The sequence below is a fragment of the Physcomitrium patens genome, chromosome 1 (assembly GCF_059467195.1).
Source record: "Physcomitrium patens ecotype Gransden chromosome 1, ASM5946719v1, whole genome shotgun sequence".
NCBI lineage: Eukaryota > Viridiplantae > Streptophyta > Bryopsida > Funariales > Funariaceae > Physcomitrium > Physcomitrium patens.
This window is the reverse complement of record NC_143410.1, coordinates 12,110,257-12,127,670: the sequence shown is the minus strand read 5'-3', so window position 1 is coordinate 12,127,670 and position 17,414 is coordinate 12,110,257. Positions and strand designations below refer to the sequence as shown.

The window sequence follows — 17,414 nt, the reverse complement described above, 5'->3', positions numbered from 1 at the left end:
CGACCCGATTGCGCGGGAAAGCGATTCCGTAGGGGCGGTGATTTCACGGCGATCGTCACGTCAACAGAAGGGGCCATGCACCGCTCCTGTTCAACCCTAAGAATCTTGCCTCGGATGACGCTTCGACTATTTCACTGTCACTGCATTGGATGTTCCTCCCGAAGAAAACCAACACATAATAGGATGCATGCCGAGGTCGGGACTCTCAAGTGTGGACCCGATTAGAGCAGGATTAAGGCCCTTTTTAACTGACATTGGTTACATGCCGACGTTGGCGTTACGTTGCACTAAGCTGCATGCACGTTCAAATTTCTAGCCTCGTCTTTTTCAAGATCCATATCTTCGTCACCGCAACGTCTGATGTATGGTTCAAGAAACGCAGTGGCGTGAGATTGGTTTCGAGTTCGGGAGGCACGCTTGAAGAAATAGGATATATAGAAAGCCGGACGAGGAGTGAGTGAGTGGCTGAGTGGTGCAGGCTGCTGATGACGACGGCGACGACGACCACGACGTGGCGTGACGCAACGCGACGCAATAAGGTTTACGAAGGAATGCTGAATGGTCTCGAGGAAGTGGATGTTACCGGTGGTGTGTTGTTTCCTCAAGTGCACTCCATTCACGAAGCAATACTGCGCTCTGATTGGTATGTGAAATGCTCCCACTCGAAGGTCATTAACCAATATTCTTGTGTATATGCTGGTTCTCTTAAACCACCAGAAGGTTTCGTACAGCGTGGTATGTAACGTAGAATGCGTGTGGTAGCGGTTACCCTAGAAAGATAGCATAAGATTGGCGAAGGGTTTTCAGGGTGTATCACTCCGCTCCTCTCATGGATTATCAAAACGAAGCCCTATCGATGTTCCGCATCCACACATGTGGTCTTTGCCTCTTATCATGGCCTGGCTGCACAGTTTCGAGGTCATGCATATTGTTTTCGAGGTCCTCGATCCATACAGAACCTTACAGTTTTAAGTTTTGGCAAGGGTTTAGAAGAGGATGGAAATATTCGGTTGTCCCAATGGTCACAGAGTTGTGTTCCGACTTCCTTCAGATATATATACCATGGGAAGCTTTTAGACCGATTACATTCTGCATACTCGAGGCGACTCTTATCGATTCTTTGAAATCTACACAATAGACCAGTTCGAGTTTCGTGCTCGCAAACATGCATGTCCTGCACTCGGGTGATGATTTCTTCTTTAATCAATTCATTAATCAATGTATTCCACAACCGTCTTCTGAGAAACTGTAACATGTCTCCTCAAAAGTTTTTGTCTCATATCAGCCGGAAATGCCATGAATCTTTACGTGCATAGTGTGTTCATTAATGAACTTCAGAACCTGCTGCAACCAACTCGCTGCTCATATTCTCAGCATATTCTCCATCCCTCAATATACTACTTTATATTTCATCGTTTGCGCGAATACAATGGTATTCTTCAGAACTTATCTGGATGAAATTACTAATAAAGGATTCATCCACTCATTCATTGTATGTTTTGAGTGTAAAGTTACTGAGAGCTCACTGGAATTGGGATAACTCTCGCAGATCAGCGTAGGACCTGGCACTTTTCAGCTGTATGTTTCATGCTGCTTTGCCGACTCAAAAACTGGATTTTCTAAGACACAGTTACACCTTCCTAAGTGTTGCAGTTTATTCTCACAATTTAGCTCCCAATCGCACCTCGTTTTGGAAATGTGTGAAACTTGTCGATTTACCTTCATTTCATGCGGCATAGTAATGCACAGCTGATTGAACTACTCGGATGCCTTTTGTCTTGCTTGATTGTTTTATGAAGGTTAAAGGCCGTAAATACTTTAGACTTGTGATGCCTGCTGGGCTTGTTAAAAATTAAAGACGGTCCAGCCAAGAGTGAGCGTCGGCACCTCCAAGTATTGGTTGAGAGCAAGGGGTGGCAAAAGGAATGGTGGAAAAATATTGGTTTCTATAAACTCCCGGTATAGCATTTTCAAAGAAAACCATGTGAGATCGTCGGCGAAGGTGGCAGCGCCTGCACCCTCTGCAGCCACAGTCTCCGCCATTACGGTCAGCCATTATCCGTTAGCGGATTCCTCATTAATGCCTACCATCCGCAAAAGTGGCCGCACAGTCGCACGGTTGCATCCGAGGAGGTCCGCTATACTGGCTACGAACTAAATTGAGAGAGAACAAGCGATCGCTCTTAGTGTCAGTGGAGTCACTATATCCTTCAGGTGAGAAACTGCGGCCCCCACTTCTGCATCTCTGCTCTTGTATTCCAGAGAAAACTTTTAATTTCGAATCTCAGATGTAGAACTGTAACAAGTTGTAGCTTAGTCGGTGATTATCACGTATAAATCGGCATTAATAAGTGAACGAAATCATGGGTTTGCCGATTGAATTCCAGAACAAGAAGATATCAACAAAGATGATGAGAACACAAAGCCTTGCAGCGGTTGCAGTCAGCACACCCCGCAAAGGAGGAGCGCCCGTTTGTTTGAAAAGCATGCTAACTCACTATTGAGTTGTCAGGCTGGAAGATTCACTGGTGTTCGGCCTCAGAGCTCAAAATTCAAAAGGAAGAAAAAACATATACGCTGGCTATACAAAGGCACTCCTTGGTTGTGAGACTGCTATCAATCTAAATGGGCTTTGATGAAAGAAGTAAAGGACTTAGTGTAAACTGTCATTCTGGAAGCAAAGGTATAATAAATTGCTGCTAATCCAGGTACATTTTCATAAATTCTATGTTCTCTGTACCTTCACCATTATGTATAGTCAATGCAGACTGTAAATTAGCCTTGTAGATGTCAAATTAAATTACTATTTTTCCTGTGTCAGATCATGGCACAGATACTGTCAGTCCCGCCAGTAAGCGATGTCACGGTTCTGCGAACCAGTCAGTGTTGCAGCGTCTCACTGACAGTGGGGAAGAGGACCTGATGCAGAGTATTCTACAGAAGCTACCGCCTGCCAATCTTCTTCAAGCTGCCAGGGTCATTGCACAATCTTTGTATTTGGAGATGTAATTTCTATGTTGCCTGGAATCATCGCTTTAGTCAAGAGTTACTGTACATGAACATGGATCACATAATCCATCATCCCTTCCTCTGCAAATGTGTATTATTGGGATACTATTGAAACTTGTAACATTGTGGGGTTTTATTTATACTTTTAACTTAACTATTTTCTCAAACCACCACATCACCATGTTTTGAAGTGTGCTACAATAAGTATTCATTAGGATTTTTCAATAACTGTGATATCTGAAAACGACTAGTTATCCTAATAAAATACCCCTTCATTGAAACCTAACAGTGGAATATAGATTTTTGTGAGTGGGGTCCAAATCCTGACTCATTCAGGCATAGAATTTAGTCCTTCATCAGTGTTTTGATAGCTGTGCATCAATAAATTGTTGCACATGACTAATGCCATAGTTAACAAAACAATTGACTTAAGCAGGCAACCAATCTGCTACCATATCATTAAATGCTGCAGATAGCATGTGGATTTTTTCAATTCTAATTGCTAAAGAAAAAAACATTGAAGTGTTCAAATTCACCAACTAGTTCTATAAATTCTTTTCATATTTATTAATAATCTTTCAATTACCTATTGTATCATAAATAGAAAGGAGAACCTACATGACCTCATCCCAGATTGTCATATTGACTTTGTCTTACACTGGGATAAATAATATATATTTCTGTTAATATTTTATATAGAGTTGTAGTATAAAAATTGAAAATTAAAAATGCATACGTACCTGAGAGTATGCATTTGAATATCAATTATTGGAGCATGACTTTGACTGTTTTCAAGTAAGTGCAATTATAATAGATAGAAATATCCTATAAACAGTTTAGAGACTAGTGAATATATTTAAATGTTGTACTATTTTTAGGTTAAGGTGATTTAAATATTATTACCATCAAGTACATTTGCATAAGTTTTAAAGTGTAGCTTAATTAAATGCATGGTTTATTTCCTAATTTTGAAATTTATCCAGGGTGATTGATGTGAATGAGAGTATGTTTGAACCAGCCAAAAGTGGATTCTGTGTACGGTATAAATGTTACTAATCAAGATGGATTTTTAGTACTTTTTTAAACATAAATAACTAGATATTCTGTATGTATGTATAGAAAAATATATATACACACACATACACACACACACATATATATATATATATATATATATGTATACATACATACATACATATTGGAGGTCTAGAAGAAATATAATGTTATTAACATGAGAAAGAAGTCCAGAACACCACACACAAGTCTAAAATTGGTCATTAACAAAATCGCCAATTGAGGTGATTCTATTTGGAAGAAACGTCATCTAAATTGAGAGTGATTGAAATAATATATATGTACCCCAACATTGCTAAGCACCCTCCTCTGAAGGACAGGGGAGCTATTTTGGGTCAGTTCTACCCCCATCATTTTAATTACCATTATACATGCATATACATATACATATATCTATATTTGGAGAGGCTCACCGTAATTACTTTATGAATTTTTATGATGATTTTTAGAGGTTTTTCTTTTTTCTTTTTTCTGTTTAGGTAGTAAAACTTCATTCAATAAAAAGATACAGCTTCATATAGAGTTCATTTAGTGAATATGAACGCTGAAATGAAGCTGTAACTTGAAACGAAGCTGCATCCAGAGCGCGGGGATGGGGGGGGCCTTCCAAGACAACACACCGTCCCTATAACCACGACGTGGGCTTTCAATGCCGCCTCTTCTTTCAATTCCTGCTCCGTTTCCAATCCCCGATTCAAACGCGCTACTGCATTCAATCCCTGCAGCGTCGCCATTACACCATCCAACGGTAGCAGGGCTGTCCATTCACTGGCCAGAAGGTTGGGATCGCATTCGCTGCTGTGTAGAAGCATCCGCTGCAATTGAAGAAGAGCTTCTTCGTGACGTCCATGGGATTTCAGTCATGGTTACCCAACAATTGGTGATGCTTTCTGCGACAGGGTGGCATCAATGCCGCAGAGGAGAAATTGAACCAGATAAAAAGGGCAAAAAGGAAAAATAGTTAATATTCGAGAGGGTTTTGAACCAGGTTTTGAGGTGGTGAACAGCATTATCTGCGTTGATTGCTCTCTTTATGGCCTGGAGTTATGACTACCTGGCTGGGAAAGCTTGTGACCCCCCTTTGCTCCACTACCCAGCTGCTTGTCTCTGTCTTCCGTTTACAGTCTGCTTGCAAATGCCTCTGACAGTGAATGGTCGTCAACCTAGTTGAATGCGAAGATGGTGTGTACAGCTGAAGTTGGATTCATTTCTGTCGTCGTTGATAATCACTCAAATCTGCGTAAATTTGCAACGGTTAAGTAGGTGGTCGAACTAGAAGGTAACTTGGTTCGAGAAGCATTTTGATGCGAAATCCGTTGGAGTGGGTATATGTGATTTTTAATCAGGTTTTCGCCAATTGAAGAGTGCTTGAGTCTCAGAATGTAGCTTTTCTTTTGTAATTTTCACGTACCCGCTTATTTAAAAAAAAAAAAAAAAAACAAAGTAAAAGCGGAAGAACAATCATCCTTCGAATAGGGACAGATGCACATTTTCAAAATGGTTCATTAAATTGATATGTCAGCCATCACTCCCCTCATACTATGGCGCTGCTGTCTATTGCGTGGAGGTGTAATAGATATCGCATCCATGAACTGAGTTAGGTTACAGAGGTGGTAGAAGGGTGCATCATTGTCATTCTGAGTTGAGTGACTGTTATCCTCACTAATGTAATGCAGTCATAGTTGTAGCGATCACCTGCAGTACGAGTCCGCAACTATCAAATTGTTCATGGTTTCCTTGGCTCACGCACTTCCAAGTGCTTAATCAGCAATTCCGTGGGCGCACAGTATGTGCTCTGTAGGCTGCTGCAGATCTGAGTTTCTTGCGTTTTGTCTCTATCGAACTGCAGTTTAGTCATTTAATACCGTCGTTGTATCTGTTTCTGTGACGAGGACGCGGAGTTGCGTAGCTGGCCGATGAGCTGATGTCGAATTACCAGCTTGATTTTAGTTCCACAACTGGACTGCTTGCTACACTGCGTGCATTTCTTGTCAACGAGCTTTTCGGTGGTCTTCTCCAGTTCTTATCTACAATTCCTACCGACTAAACTATGAGCACACATTTAAGAGGATTTCTCCTGCTAGTACCTATTGTTCCCAAATGAGACCCGCAGCTGAATTTGATTAGTTCCCATGAGACATTGCTGAATGCAAGTCTCCAAGTGGTCGCTGGAGAAGTGATGAAGGTACATTCTTTCTGAAAATCCGACAAATATACATCACTTTCGTAGACTCTTCGAAGCTTTGATGTGCACGGGTTCTTGTGAAGACGCATTCAGAGATCACTGAACCAGCCAAGATTTGTCGCCCTTACAATGGGTTCTACTGATGAGATCTATCTCAAAGTTGAAGTTCTTTACCTCTTTAGCCAGGGGAGCGGTCAGGCTGATCATCCGCACTTGATTCAAGTGCACTACCCTGCCCACCAACAAGCCCCTACGTTGAGAGGTATGTCTAGACGCTTACACCAAACTCAAATCAAGAATTTACTGGTGCTGGTGCAATGAAATTCACTCAGCATCCATTCTCCCTAATACTTTCAGCAGTTCTTCCTTGACATTCTGGAACTTCTACCTGCTGATGTTTCTGAACTGAAGTTTCTTCTCCATACGCAGTAAGGTGATCCTGATACATAACTTATCATTGTGAGCTCTTCTGGCTGCTATAGAAATATTCTCGGTAACATTCCATGTGGAAATGAACAGATGTGAAGTTGCGTTTGACTGCACTACGCGGAAGTGGCATGTCGGATTCTTACTCTTGGTCCTACAAAAGGTAAGTTCATTCTCTAGACTGCATATGTATTTTTCAAATTCAATGAGGTTCCTAGGTTGCCTGTAAGGTTGAATCCACAAATTCGATGATGATACTTCTAGAGGCGACGTGCGTATGCTTTGAAACAAGAACCTGGGCTTTGCAGATGCAGCTGAAAATGACACTGGAGGTGGTTTCCGGTGATCATAGATTACCAAAATTGGTTTGTTTCTAAGAACTGAGGACTGCCCCACTTCTGATTTTCAGGTGCTACAGAGGAGCCTTTGTTTGGTGTGACGTGGTTGACGATGACTTTATTCTTCCACTCAGCGAAAGTGGCGAATATGTTTTAAAGGCTCTTGAGGTTGTCGAATCTCCGAGAGGTACTTGCCCGAAACATGAATTGCCCAGAATGACCTCAACCACTCTATCCCATGGAGGCGATCAAGTTGCATGGGCAACTTAGTCATTTACGAGAAGATTTCTGTAAGTGAGATTAGATGTTTTTTTGGCCGATTAAGAAATGTGTGCTAGGCTAACCAGACATCATCCCCACGCTTGCAGATGCCTTGGGCCGAGAAGCAGTGCAGCCAAGCCGAGTGGCGGGAACAGCATTGGTGAATAATGTCCCCAGAGACATGGATCCTATCCCCAAGCTCAACGAACTCTGTAAAGTTGACAGACCCAAAGAAACTTCTACCGATTGGTCGGAATGGAAGCAAGTACCCGTGAACGGCCCCGCTGTCAGTGATACTGCAACTAATGCGTGTCGCATTGAACCCAGCGATGTTAGCAGATCCAGATCAAGTTCATTTGTACCTGAACTTTTTATTGAAAATAAGAGATGCCTGGAAAGCACGAAAGAAACTGATTCATCTACAGACGACTTTTCAACAGATGCATCCTGTGAGTTGTCCTCCGAAGAGGATTCGCACGTTGAATCTAAGGAGATGCCGGCAAGCGCGGTCATGCAGTCGACTAACCATGGTGGAATCCTCTCCTTCCCGTTGCCGTCATTAGAGGTATCCAGAAAGGAGTGCGTGAAAAGTGAAACTTGGGTGGTGGAGGAAGAGGTTAACCCTACACCAGTTAAAGGTAGGACCTCACGAAGGTCCAACGATGAATTCTATGACTGCAGTTCCACGGCCTGCATCGGCGATATACCATCTAGTCCGGTGACTCAAGCATGTTTTCCAGGGTATGCGTTCACGTTTATGCTGAAGAAAACAGCCAGGTTTCCTAGGTCACAAATCTGCAGGAGAGTGGAAGTCGTGGAAAGATTGCAAGCTGTGACGGTGGAGAAACCTATTTACTCTCGATACATACCATCAACTAGACATGGATCAGGGTCCACTATGGAACCCCGCCTGCCTCACTCAACTAAAACTGGAACCCTAAATTGGAGGCTTCAAAGGAAGCAGAGACCTGCTGTAGAACCAGGGAGAGAGGTCAGAAGCCTCTCTAAATTTCTGGAGGATACAAAGAACCAAACAATCTTACAGGTGATTGATAAAGAGGACATCAGCCGAATTCGTCGTGCTCCGCGTGTCCGAAAGGTCAGGAATGACGATTGCGACTATGCAATGTGCAGAGAAGTGGCTCTGGATGTCCCTGAAGCGCTTGTGCAGTCAGGAAGAGGCCTAGGAAAGAATGAGAAAATTGTTTCCGATCTATCACTTAAGAAGACGGATTTAAAGAGTTCCAGGGTGCTAACCCGACCAGCTGCGCGGCAGTCTTTTAGGCTTGGCGCTAAGCAGTCCTCAGCTTCATTTAGTCCAGCATCTGGAAACGTCCTTAATCCCTCTGCATTTTCCGGACCCCTGGATACATCTAAAGAGAAAGCTTACAAACATCGAAGAGCTCTCATTGCAGGAATTTCAGGCTCGCATATCACTAGTGATGAGGCCTACATTGCCAGGTACGATCACTTTACTATTTTACAGAACTCATTACAAGTCGTATTGAATTCTCACTGGCAAAAATTTCGTGCTCGGGATCTTCATGTTGGGCTCTTGGTAGTTGTAGTGACTTGATCGTAACACGAGTAACGTTGAATAATGTTTTGTCTCTTCCGCTGTTCACAGCGAAGATTCCATTTTGAACATCTCAGATAGGAAAATGCTCGCAGTCCCCCAGAACGTGAGTAAGAACTTTTGTGTCCGTAATCCTGTTCGAGGCCTAGAAAAGAGGACATCTGAAAGAAAAGTATTTCCGTGGCGAGAAAATTCTGTATTTGATCCACTTGCATTGCGCGGCGATAACTTTCATGAGGATGCGATGGTGAATCCAAAACTAAAGGTTCAGACTACTCCTTCAACTGAAACAAGAATAACTAGTATAGTTTAAGAGAGCTACGTAGAAGCTGAGGAACTTCGAAGACAGAAGCGAGGTACACAATATTTCACCTGTGACAATTGTATGACCTGATGCATTCTCTTACAGCTAGGGCTGCTGGGATCACCTCGTATATAAAAGTTGTACGGAATCAGAAACCACGAAATTTATGAGTAACGATTGTAAATTCGGAATCAACCCACCATATAGAAATTTTGTGTCTTCGTATCTCATGCAAATCTTCGCATTGGGTATTTGATCTGCTAACTTGTGGAATAGATGGTTAAATGCAGGCCGCTGACATCAGGTTTGACATAGCTTTAATGGGCGATTTTGCTTCAAGACAAATTGTGATCAAAGTTGACCTCTGAAGGGTACCTAGTTCTGCTTGCATCCTAGTATGAACCTCACGTTGAAATGTGTCAGATATCTTCTCGCTACACTATATATATATATATATATATATATATATACACTCACACACACACTTATGCGTAGATATGTGGGTGTGGGTACATGTGTACACTCTAATTGTCCTAATTCTGATAAATGATAGTTGAGTGGCAAATTAGGGGAGGTAGCGGGTATTACAGCAGACCAGATCTTCCGCTCGGTCAATAGCAATCTAGCACACTTCCAGAAGAAAACAAATGTTCTTCACGCTGATATATATATAACCACTCATCAACGATGATGCAATTTCTCGGTCCTAGTCTCAATTTTGACTGATGATGGGAGCTGCTCTGGACCAAAGGTCTTGCCCAAAGTGTATGTATGCCATGCAGAACCTTCAAACTCAATTGCAGGGCAGTCACACCTCACATGCTCAGGCCATCAGTTGGCAATCGTCAAAGACATGGCCCATGTTAGCAAAACCGCGAAACCTCATCATCACAATATAATCCTTCAACACGGCATATACTTATGAGTGTCAACCTAAAGCTGCAGTTTTCCTTCTGGTTGAAACCAACACTCTTGCAGTGCTACGTTTGACTGGATTCATGTTTTGATTCTCAAGGCAAAGAGAAATGATTTCTGTTGCACCAAAAGCGACGCCCATCGATCTGGTTTTGTGGTATTTGGTGCCAGCGTGAAGCTTTATTGAATTAGACTCATTCTGCTGTTGTGACCATTAAAAACATGTATTCCAGACGCATTTCTGCGACATGTCTTGCATTTGCGGTTAACATAGCTTGCATTTTGCGTTTTACCTGTGCTAGAAAGTTTTGAATCTTCATAGTATTGTATGAGTTTGTGACTTGCAAAATGTAGATTGTGCGGAAAAAATTTAATTGTGAGAGTATGTCTATATTCTAATATCACTTCAGGAATCTCACATCAAAGATATTCAACATTAAAAGAAATGCACATATAATTTAATCCATTTATAAGATATTTTCTAAAATGTGAATACTCCAAACATGACGTATAGTATAGACCACAATAGTTAGAATTGTCCATATCAATGCACATTCATGGTATAACTATTGATTACCTTATAACTTCAAAGTAGCCAAAGACCATCTTTCACAAACATGTTTCACAAACATGTTGAGACTCCCAATATTCAATTCTACAACATTACTCCATTTCCACTACATGGAGGATACATTAAAACAATATATGTGGAGATACCCAACCTCTTATATGACAGTAGCCAAACAATTCCAAATGAAGGAATTTCAACATATTAGCTTGAAGTAATGCACTTGCCAGGGTTCGAACAGCTGACCGATTAGCTGAGAGTAATGCTGCGCGAGATCACGAACGTCGTTCCCAACAGACCAGATAGCGTTCCCTATTTCATGGGAACCAAGCTTGGGAACGAGGCGGCCGCTAAATGTGGCGGCACTGCTTGTGAGAAGCGGCGACGGTGTCCAGTGCTTGTTGGAGTCGGTCTTCCTCACCAAATCTTCACGAAAATTATCCCCCCATCTGACGATGAGGTAGCGAAATTTTGATTAGCAGCGTTTCGCATGGCGTCGTTTCCTACGGTTGCACAATACGCACCGTGCATGGGGTTGGCTGAATCTGAAGGGTAGTGCTGTTTCGTTGCCCGGCTTCAACCGGCAGATTGCTTGGCACATTTTGAAGCCTCTTCTGGGACTGATTTCGGTGGTGTTGCCGCAGCCCTGTCGACGCCATCCTTCACGTCAAAGCTGGTAATTTTTTGGTGTCCCAGCTGGACTTTTATCAGATTTTCCGCAACATGAGAAGGCAGGCTAAGTACTTGAAAGCTGTTGAATGGGTAGTACATGTGAGGATCACAGTTTTTCGAAGCCAGTCATTCGAATGATTTGAAGACCCTTGGAAGCTGCCTCTGAAAGAAGTTTTATGTATTCTGCGACCCTCACATGGCATATTAGTTGATATAACATTCATACGTGAGGTCTCGGATGTCTGTGCAGGTGCAGCTGCTGCTCAAAGTTTTTGTACATCAGTACCGAGGCATGAGTTCCTCATTTCTGAAGACATATGTTTATGTAATGAATGTTGTGCTTTTACAAGCTAGAATATTGTGATGAATTGACATTGCGATTAGATTTGCAATTTGTGATTGCAGTAAACAAGGCAAGTGAAGTTGCTAAAGAAGACGAGCATTGTTGAATATTCAGCTTAGGTCGACTCGATTGAAGATGAAGGGAGCACTGTTGAGGCAGTTGCAGGCGACGGCAGTGACGTCGCCCGGATTTGTGCATCGGCTGCTGTCCTCTGCCACAGTCACTGACAATAGAATGGTCGTCGCCTTCAAGTAAGTACTTCTAGCTACGATCGAAGACCTTTCAAACGATTGAAAAAGTGTGTACATTCTTAATTCGTGGTCTGTTCATCTATACTTGTCGCACGTTTAAGACGTGGCATATTGCACACGCCGCCTTGTAAACTTCCACAACATCGATTTGAAGTGTGTCCATGTATAGCATTGGTACCTTCCTTAGAAAAGGAGCACTTCTCCGCTTTGGAATCTCACCACGGCAATCATGTTAGGTAATACCTGATGGTTTTTTCACGTTGCATTCGCAAATTGTGCCAAGCTATATGCCGGTTGAAAATCATGGTCGCCATCGTTGACAATCGAGTGGGATTAGAATTCTCGGCTGACATGGTAGGAATATGCAACATAGCGCGTCAACTCTACTCAACGACTCATCATTTTGGGATGGTTAAACAGTACGGTGTGTTTTTATGCAGTGATTGTGGAGTGAGGGGAATGGCGACAGGTGCCGATATCATGTGTGGAAGCACCAAGGAGCAGGAGAAAAGTTCAGAGCCCGCCTCAGAGAGTAGAATCACATCTCTAGACCTCGAGGAACTCGTGAATCGGCCCGTCGTAAGTGTTAATCCAGAGAAGGTGCATACCGTGGATCCCACACCGTCAACAAAGCAGGTGAAGTGGTGGCGGCCAGATCCAGTGACAGGGGCATGGGTGCCGGAGGGGTCTGAAGGAGGAATTACAACTAGCACAGGAACGACGAAAACGCATTCTCGTATTACTCGTATTCGTTCGGAGACGACTGCTTCTTTGGAAGATAAAAGGTGGTGGACTTCAATGGAAGAGTTGCCGGATATGGACAGGGCCCCACTTAAGTAGGTTTGCGTGAGCGTGTGAAGCCATTTTTGTGTTGGTAAATGTGTTGGAGCGTGATAGTACATAATAATTTGGAGGATTTTGATTGAGCAGTGAGTTCGAGGTACTTGGTAGGGAGATGATCTATGTTCCCGAAGGAAAATTAATACTTATCTGCATGTGTCATTTTTCCTTTAACCATACATTGCAATGTTCGTAGCACCACGCAAATGTATGGACTACAGATTCTGTAAATAGCCTCTTCATTTCTCCTGTATTATTTCCTATTTTTTAGGACAAAGCAAATAGCAACTCTTCCATATATTTTTTTTAAACGATTATACAAACACTGCATGGTAACCCAGCTGGTGCGCACACCGCTTCTTGATTACTACTGGATTGAAAGTTTACACATCAAGAGCTTGTGGAGATACACATCTCTCATCACTCATTAAGTCAGATGTGCCTGCCATTAATATACTGGTCAAGATTCCAAGTTCTCTCTAGTTTCGATCAAACAGTAAAACTTGTAATTTTTCATAAGTAACATTTTGGTTGTTTGGAATCGACATTGCATCACTGAATGAGTAAATTCTCAAAGACTGTAAAATTTAAGATCTGGTGGAGTGGGCAACTTCTAACTAAAAACTGTGACAAGAAAGAAGAGCACAATCACTTCCTGTGGACACTGTCGACAAGAGGTTAGTTATTTTCATTCCAGGATACTCTCAGTCGGTGTTGCATCTCAATAAAGTCCACCTCAAACTGAAGGTCAAATACCGCGGTTAAGAAACGGCTTACTCTGCTATGGTCTTTCAATTGCTTGCACGGTAAATATTAGGAAGGGCAGACAATGGACTTTGTCTACAATAGAAAGTTCAATGACGTGTTAGGCGGTAACGTGCCTATGCTTGCGCAAAATCATACCGAATTTAATACTAGTTCTCAAGAACCGGTGGTCCGACGTCATATCTGCCGCCAGCGATATGGGCTACATTATCCTACGCTCCTAGTGAAACTGTTTTAGTTCAGTGAGCAAGTATCGGAACCCAATACGTGTCAAACACCATGCGAGACTGACGACAAAAAGCCACCTCGTCGCACACAGAATCTCTGATAAGCAGCAGCTGCACTGCACACTCAGGAATCGTTACCTTGGGCAGATGTACGATCTCTGTTGTGTATCAAGCACCTCATGAAATTACAAAATATACACAGTTACATATCTGGAGTCTCAATCATCAAACTAACATTACATCAACCAGGAACTGAGTGTGCGCATCTAAACCAACCGTGTATCTATGGCTGATAAGAGAAGAAGACTTCGTGACCTCTCGACAAAAACCAAGAGCTCCGGCAGCAATAACTGCTTCGGATTCACCAGACGCTTCATGGCATCCACTGGCTACTCTTAAGGTATTCCCTAAACATTTTTCACCCACAGCAAGGTCAAACAATCATAAATGCTGACCATCCTGCTAGAATTCAATGAATTGCTTTGATTCCAGTCCTGGAAATGTCCATTTTCTGAGAATTAAAACATATTCTACGAGAACCCTCAACACCTCTTCTACGTACAAAACTTTAAGCAAACCTTGCTGATAAGAGCCCATTGATCACCAATGAAATAACCCTGTTAGTAAGAATGAAGCTACAGCAATCCTCTTCTGAAGGTCCTCGTTGTTGCTTGATAGGTCCGAATCATTAAGCCGACACCAATACCTACACCCAGGCACATGCCCAAGCCGATACCAACCCCTACCCTGACACCTGCGTTGAACCACGTCAACTGCCCGTTGTCCTGATCCCCGTACGGGCTCCCTTCCAAAGCATAACCGAAACTTGTGATAGCTTTATCAGCATGGTCCATAAAGAGATCTGGTTGATTTCCCTGCAAAATCACATGAATTGTCAATATGTGTGCAAAGCGCGAAGGACTTTGTAACACACCTGAAACATTCCTGTTACATCATACCGTGCACTATAATTATCTCAACAACTGATAAACTGAGACAAACATGAAAAATTTCAACTGCTCTATAACGAAAGTACACCAAATCCAAATATGATTTAATGAACAACATAAATGTTCATCTAGTACAGCAAAAATTGAACATCACAAACTGTGCTTAACTCAGTTTTCCACTGATCCGGAAATTACGTCTAAAGGAGAGAAAAAATGTGCAAGTCTCACCCGTACAGGTTGATCCACATCCATAAACCTCGGTTGATTGCATGTAACCTCTTCTGTTTCGGGAATGGCATCAAGAGTGGCTTGTCTGTTAGGTCTACGACGCGCCAATATCTGCACAGTCTGTGTCAAGATCACCGGAGTCCCTGCGAAACGCCCAACCACGCACACCTCCATGACAGGATGCGCCAGCGCCACGCTTGGATAATCATGCCTTCCTTTCAGAAAGACACATCCTGACTGGCCCACCGCACAGGCGCATTCCATCGTCCACCCAAGCTTGGTGGTCTTTTCGGGCGTGCTGATAGCTTCAGATCCTTTATACTCTTCAGCATCTGCGGCGGGTTGCGACTGCTCAAGAGCACCACAAAGTAGGACCTCTTCTTTATGTAAGACTTCGAACTTAAGTGAGCCGCTAGTGCGCAAATTATCAGTGCTCAGATAGGTCGCTTCCGAAGAATCCGTGTCAACTCTGTCTCGCTTCAACACCAAGCACACTTCCTCCGAGGGGCTAATTCGGGCCCCGTTCACTTCCAGCGCTGTACCAATACTTCTTGCAGGGAATCGAATGGTCAACGATTCCGGTGCATCGTCAAGCGGACACTCCGTAACCCTAACATAGATCACCCGCACATCAAACCAAGCCTGCCCCGGCGATGCCGCTACAGTATATCCAAACAACGCCGCTCGGCCGTTCTTCTGTGCAACCGACATCTCTCCTCCGAGCCCCATCCTGTCCTCCTCGAAATCATCCATGGCTATCACTTCCCTCCCCGCAAGGTCCAACCGTCCTTGCACCACACCGGCAAACCCACGAAAATACACTATCACTCGCTAATCCCCCCGCACATCGAAAAACAGCTGTAGCACACCAATTCTAAGATCACGGCCTGTTTCATTTCTCAATCCATGATGCCACACGAGGCGCGCCAGCCCTACCACGAGAGCTTCAATCGACCCTTATCCACCACTGTACCACCCCTACACCAAACTAAGTCACTCCAAAACTCAAAACTCTGGAACTATCTTACAATACAAACCTCCAACAACAATGAACCGTCCCGATGCTTCAGAACAGATTCGGTAAGCCGAGGCAATCCCTAACCAGCAGGCCACCGTGCTGATGATAATCCCGTGCTTTCGCTGAATTGGCTAAGAATCCCCCTCCACATCAACAACCACTTTCCCCCTAGGGTACCGAACCACGACTCCTGATCATACGACCCGACGGAATCCAAGATTTGGCGGCAGTAGGAGTGATCCGTAATACCGAGAGCCAGCCACACCCCAATCCAGCGCCATCTAAAAGACAATCGTTGCGAAACCGCAACAACGCACATAAAAATGGACTCAACACAGAGTGGCAGCAGCGAAGAAGACAACGAACAAGCCTCCTCCCCCCCCTCCCCCCCCCCCCTCGCCCCTCGTAGAATCGTGTCGCAGAACCTCGTAACTACGTGTTGCAAAAACCTCCTTGGTCAATCGACCGGATCGAGACATCTGGACCGTCGGATTCCCAGATTGAATCCTGGCCGTTACAGGGTCTATTGAGAACTCATGGGGAAAGCAGAGGGGGGGGGGGGCAGAGGATCTCGGGGGAAACTGGCAGCGCGGGCAAGGGAGCTTGCGGGAAGCGCCGAGGACGGGTAAGGCGGGGGAACTGTGGAGATAGGGATCGCGCAGGGAACGCGAGACAACTGGCTGAGCACGCGGCCCGGCAAGGGAGGGTGGCAGCGAGTCCCAGCCACCGTCTCCTCGCGCCAACCATGCACGGCGGGACAGCATGGGTGAGTGGTCTTCCACAAAATAAGTTCTCAAAAGTCGCTTAGTGGAGTAGGACGGGGGGATGGCAAATCCTACATACTATGAGGGGAGTAGTGCCCCCTCATAGAGAAAAGTGGTGGCAATCACAACAAAGGGAAAAGGAAGGGAGGGGAAAAAATTTAGCAAGTAAAAATGGGTAGTGATTGTCACCACCAAGACATGGATTTGTGTGAAAAGGATGGAAGTAATAAAAAATGGGCATGAATGGTGACCATTTTTCACCACTAAGGAGAAATTGGTGGTGAAAAATGGATGGAAAAAATTACAAATGGATATGATTAAAGACCATTTTTTTACCACTAAGGAGAAATTAGTGATGAAAACTATATTTTGTGTGGTTTGTATAGGTGAAGTATTACTCTTGCTTCAAAATGATTTTTTTGTTGCCATAAACAACAGCACTCATACATACACATGATATTTTTGCAATAGAAGAATTTTAACAATACACATTCATTAACAAATAATTTTTTTTCAAATACAAATATTTTATAAATATAGATTAATTATTGATTATATTTTTTTGAAAGAAATTAAATATAAATTGGATACATTTTAATTTAATTTATTTTTATTATATATTTAAATTAAAATAAGTTTATTAAAAATGGCATAAAATTTCTTTTAAAATATTTTACACATCATAAAATATTTTCTACAA

General features: G+C 43.2%; 3 protein-coding genes and 1 long non-coding RNA gene across 10 annotated transcripts; 3 read left to right on the top strand and 1 right to left on the bottom strand.

Moving 5' to 3' along the window:
- The first annotated feature begins 94 nt into the window (after nt 1-94).
- LOC149989877 (uncharacterized) lies at nt 95-3,295 on the top strand. Of its 5 annotated transcripts, XR_016502843.1 has the most exons (5): nt 95-643; nt 1,550-1,578; nt 1,800-2,214; nt 2,388-2,683; nt 2,822-3,295. It is a non-coding gene; the product is annotated as an uncharacterized LOC149989877 (long non-coding RNA). The 5 variants fall into 5 exon arrangements; XR_016502847.1 differs by lacking the exon at nt 1,550-1,578 and having other exon boundaries at nt 2,929-3,295; XR_016502842.1 differs by lacking the exon at nt 1,550-1,578.
- Nucleotides 3,296-5,669: 2,374 nt separating this feature from the next.
- LOC112280952 (protein SOSEKI 2-like) lies at nt 5,670-9,862 on the top strand. 3 transcript variants are annotated; one of them, XM_024516928.3, is made up of 6 exons: nt 5,670-6,530; nt 6,788-6,857; nt 7,104-7,219; nt 7,401-8,754; nt 8,921-9,225; nt 9,450-9,862. In XM_024516928.3, the coding sequence occupies exons 1-5, from the start codon at nt 6,398-6,400 to the stop codon at nt 9,180-9,182; spliced, it is 1,935 nt and encodes a 644-aa protein (XP_024372696.1). In that variant the 5' UTR covers nt 5,670-6,397; the 3' UTR covers nt 9,183-9,225; nt 9,450-9,862. The 3 variants fall into 3 exon arrangements, with proteins under 3 accessions (XP_024372696.1, XP_024372706.1, XP_090106367.1); XM_024516938.3 differs by having other exon boundaries at nt 6,255-6,530; nt 9,464-9,862; XM_090250241.1 differs by having other exon boundaries at nt 6,255-6,530; nt 8,921-9,134; nt 9,464-9,680.
- A 1,056-nt stretch (nt 9,863-10,918) lies between these two features.
- On the top strand, nt 10,919-13,127 carry LOC112286098 (uncharacterized). The gene is made up of 5 exons (XM_024527678.3): nt 10,919-11,056; nt 11,139-11,332; nt 11,579-11,618; nt 11,786-11,922; nt 12,363-13,127. Exons 1-5 carry the CDS (start codon nt 10,919-10,921, stop codon nt 12,760-12,762), a joined length of 909 nt encoding a protein of 302 aa, XP_024383446.3. The 3' UTR covers nt 12,763-13,127.
- A 786-nt stretch (nt 13,128-13,913) lies between these two features.
- LOC112286094 (uncharacterized protein At1g01500) lies at nt 13,914-16,263 on the bottom strand. Its single transcript, XM_024527663.3, has 2 exons — nt 14,933-16,263; nt 13,914-14,629 (listed from the first exon to the last, which is right to left on the bottom strand). Exons 1-2 carry the CDS (start codon nt 15,683-15,685, stop codon nt 14,390-14,392), a joined length of 993 nt encoding a protein of 330 aa, XP_024383431.1. The 5' UTR covers nt 15,686-16,263; the 3' UTR covers nt 13,914-14,389.
- Nucleotides 16,264-17,414: the final 1,151 nt, after the last annotated feature.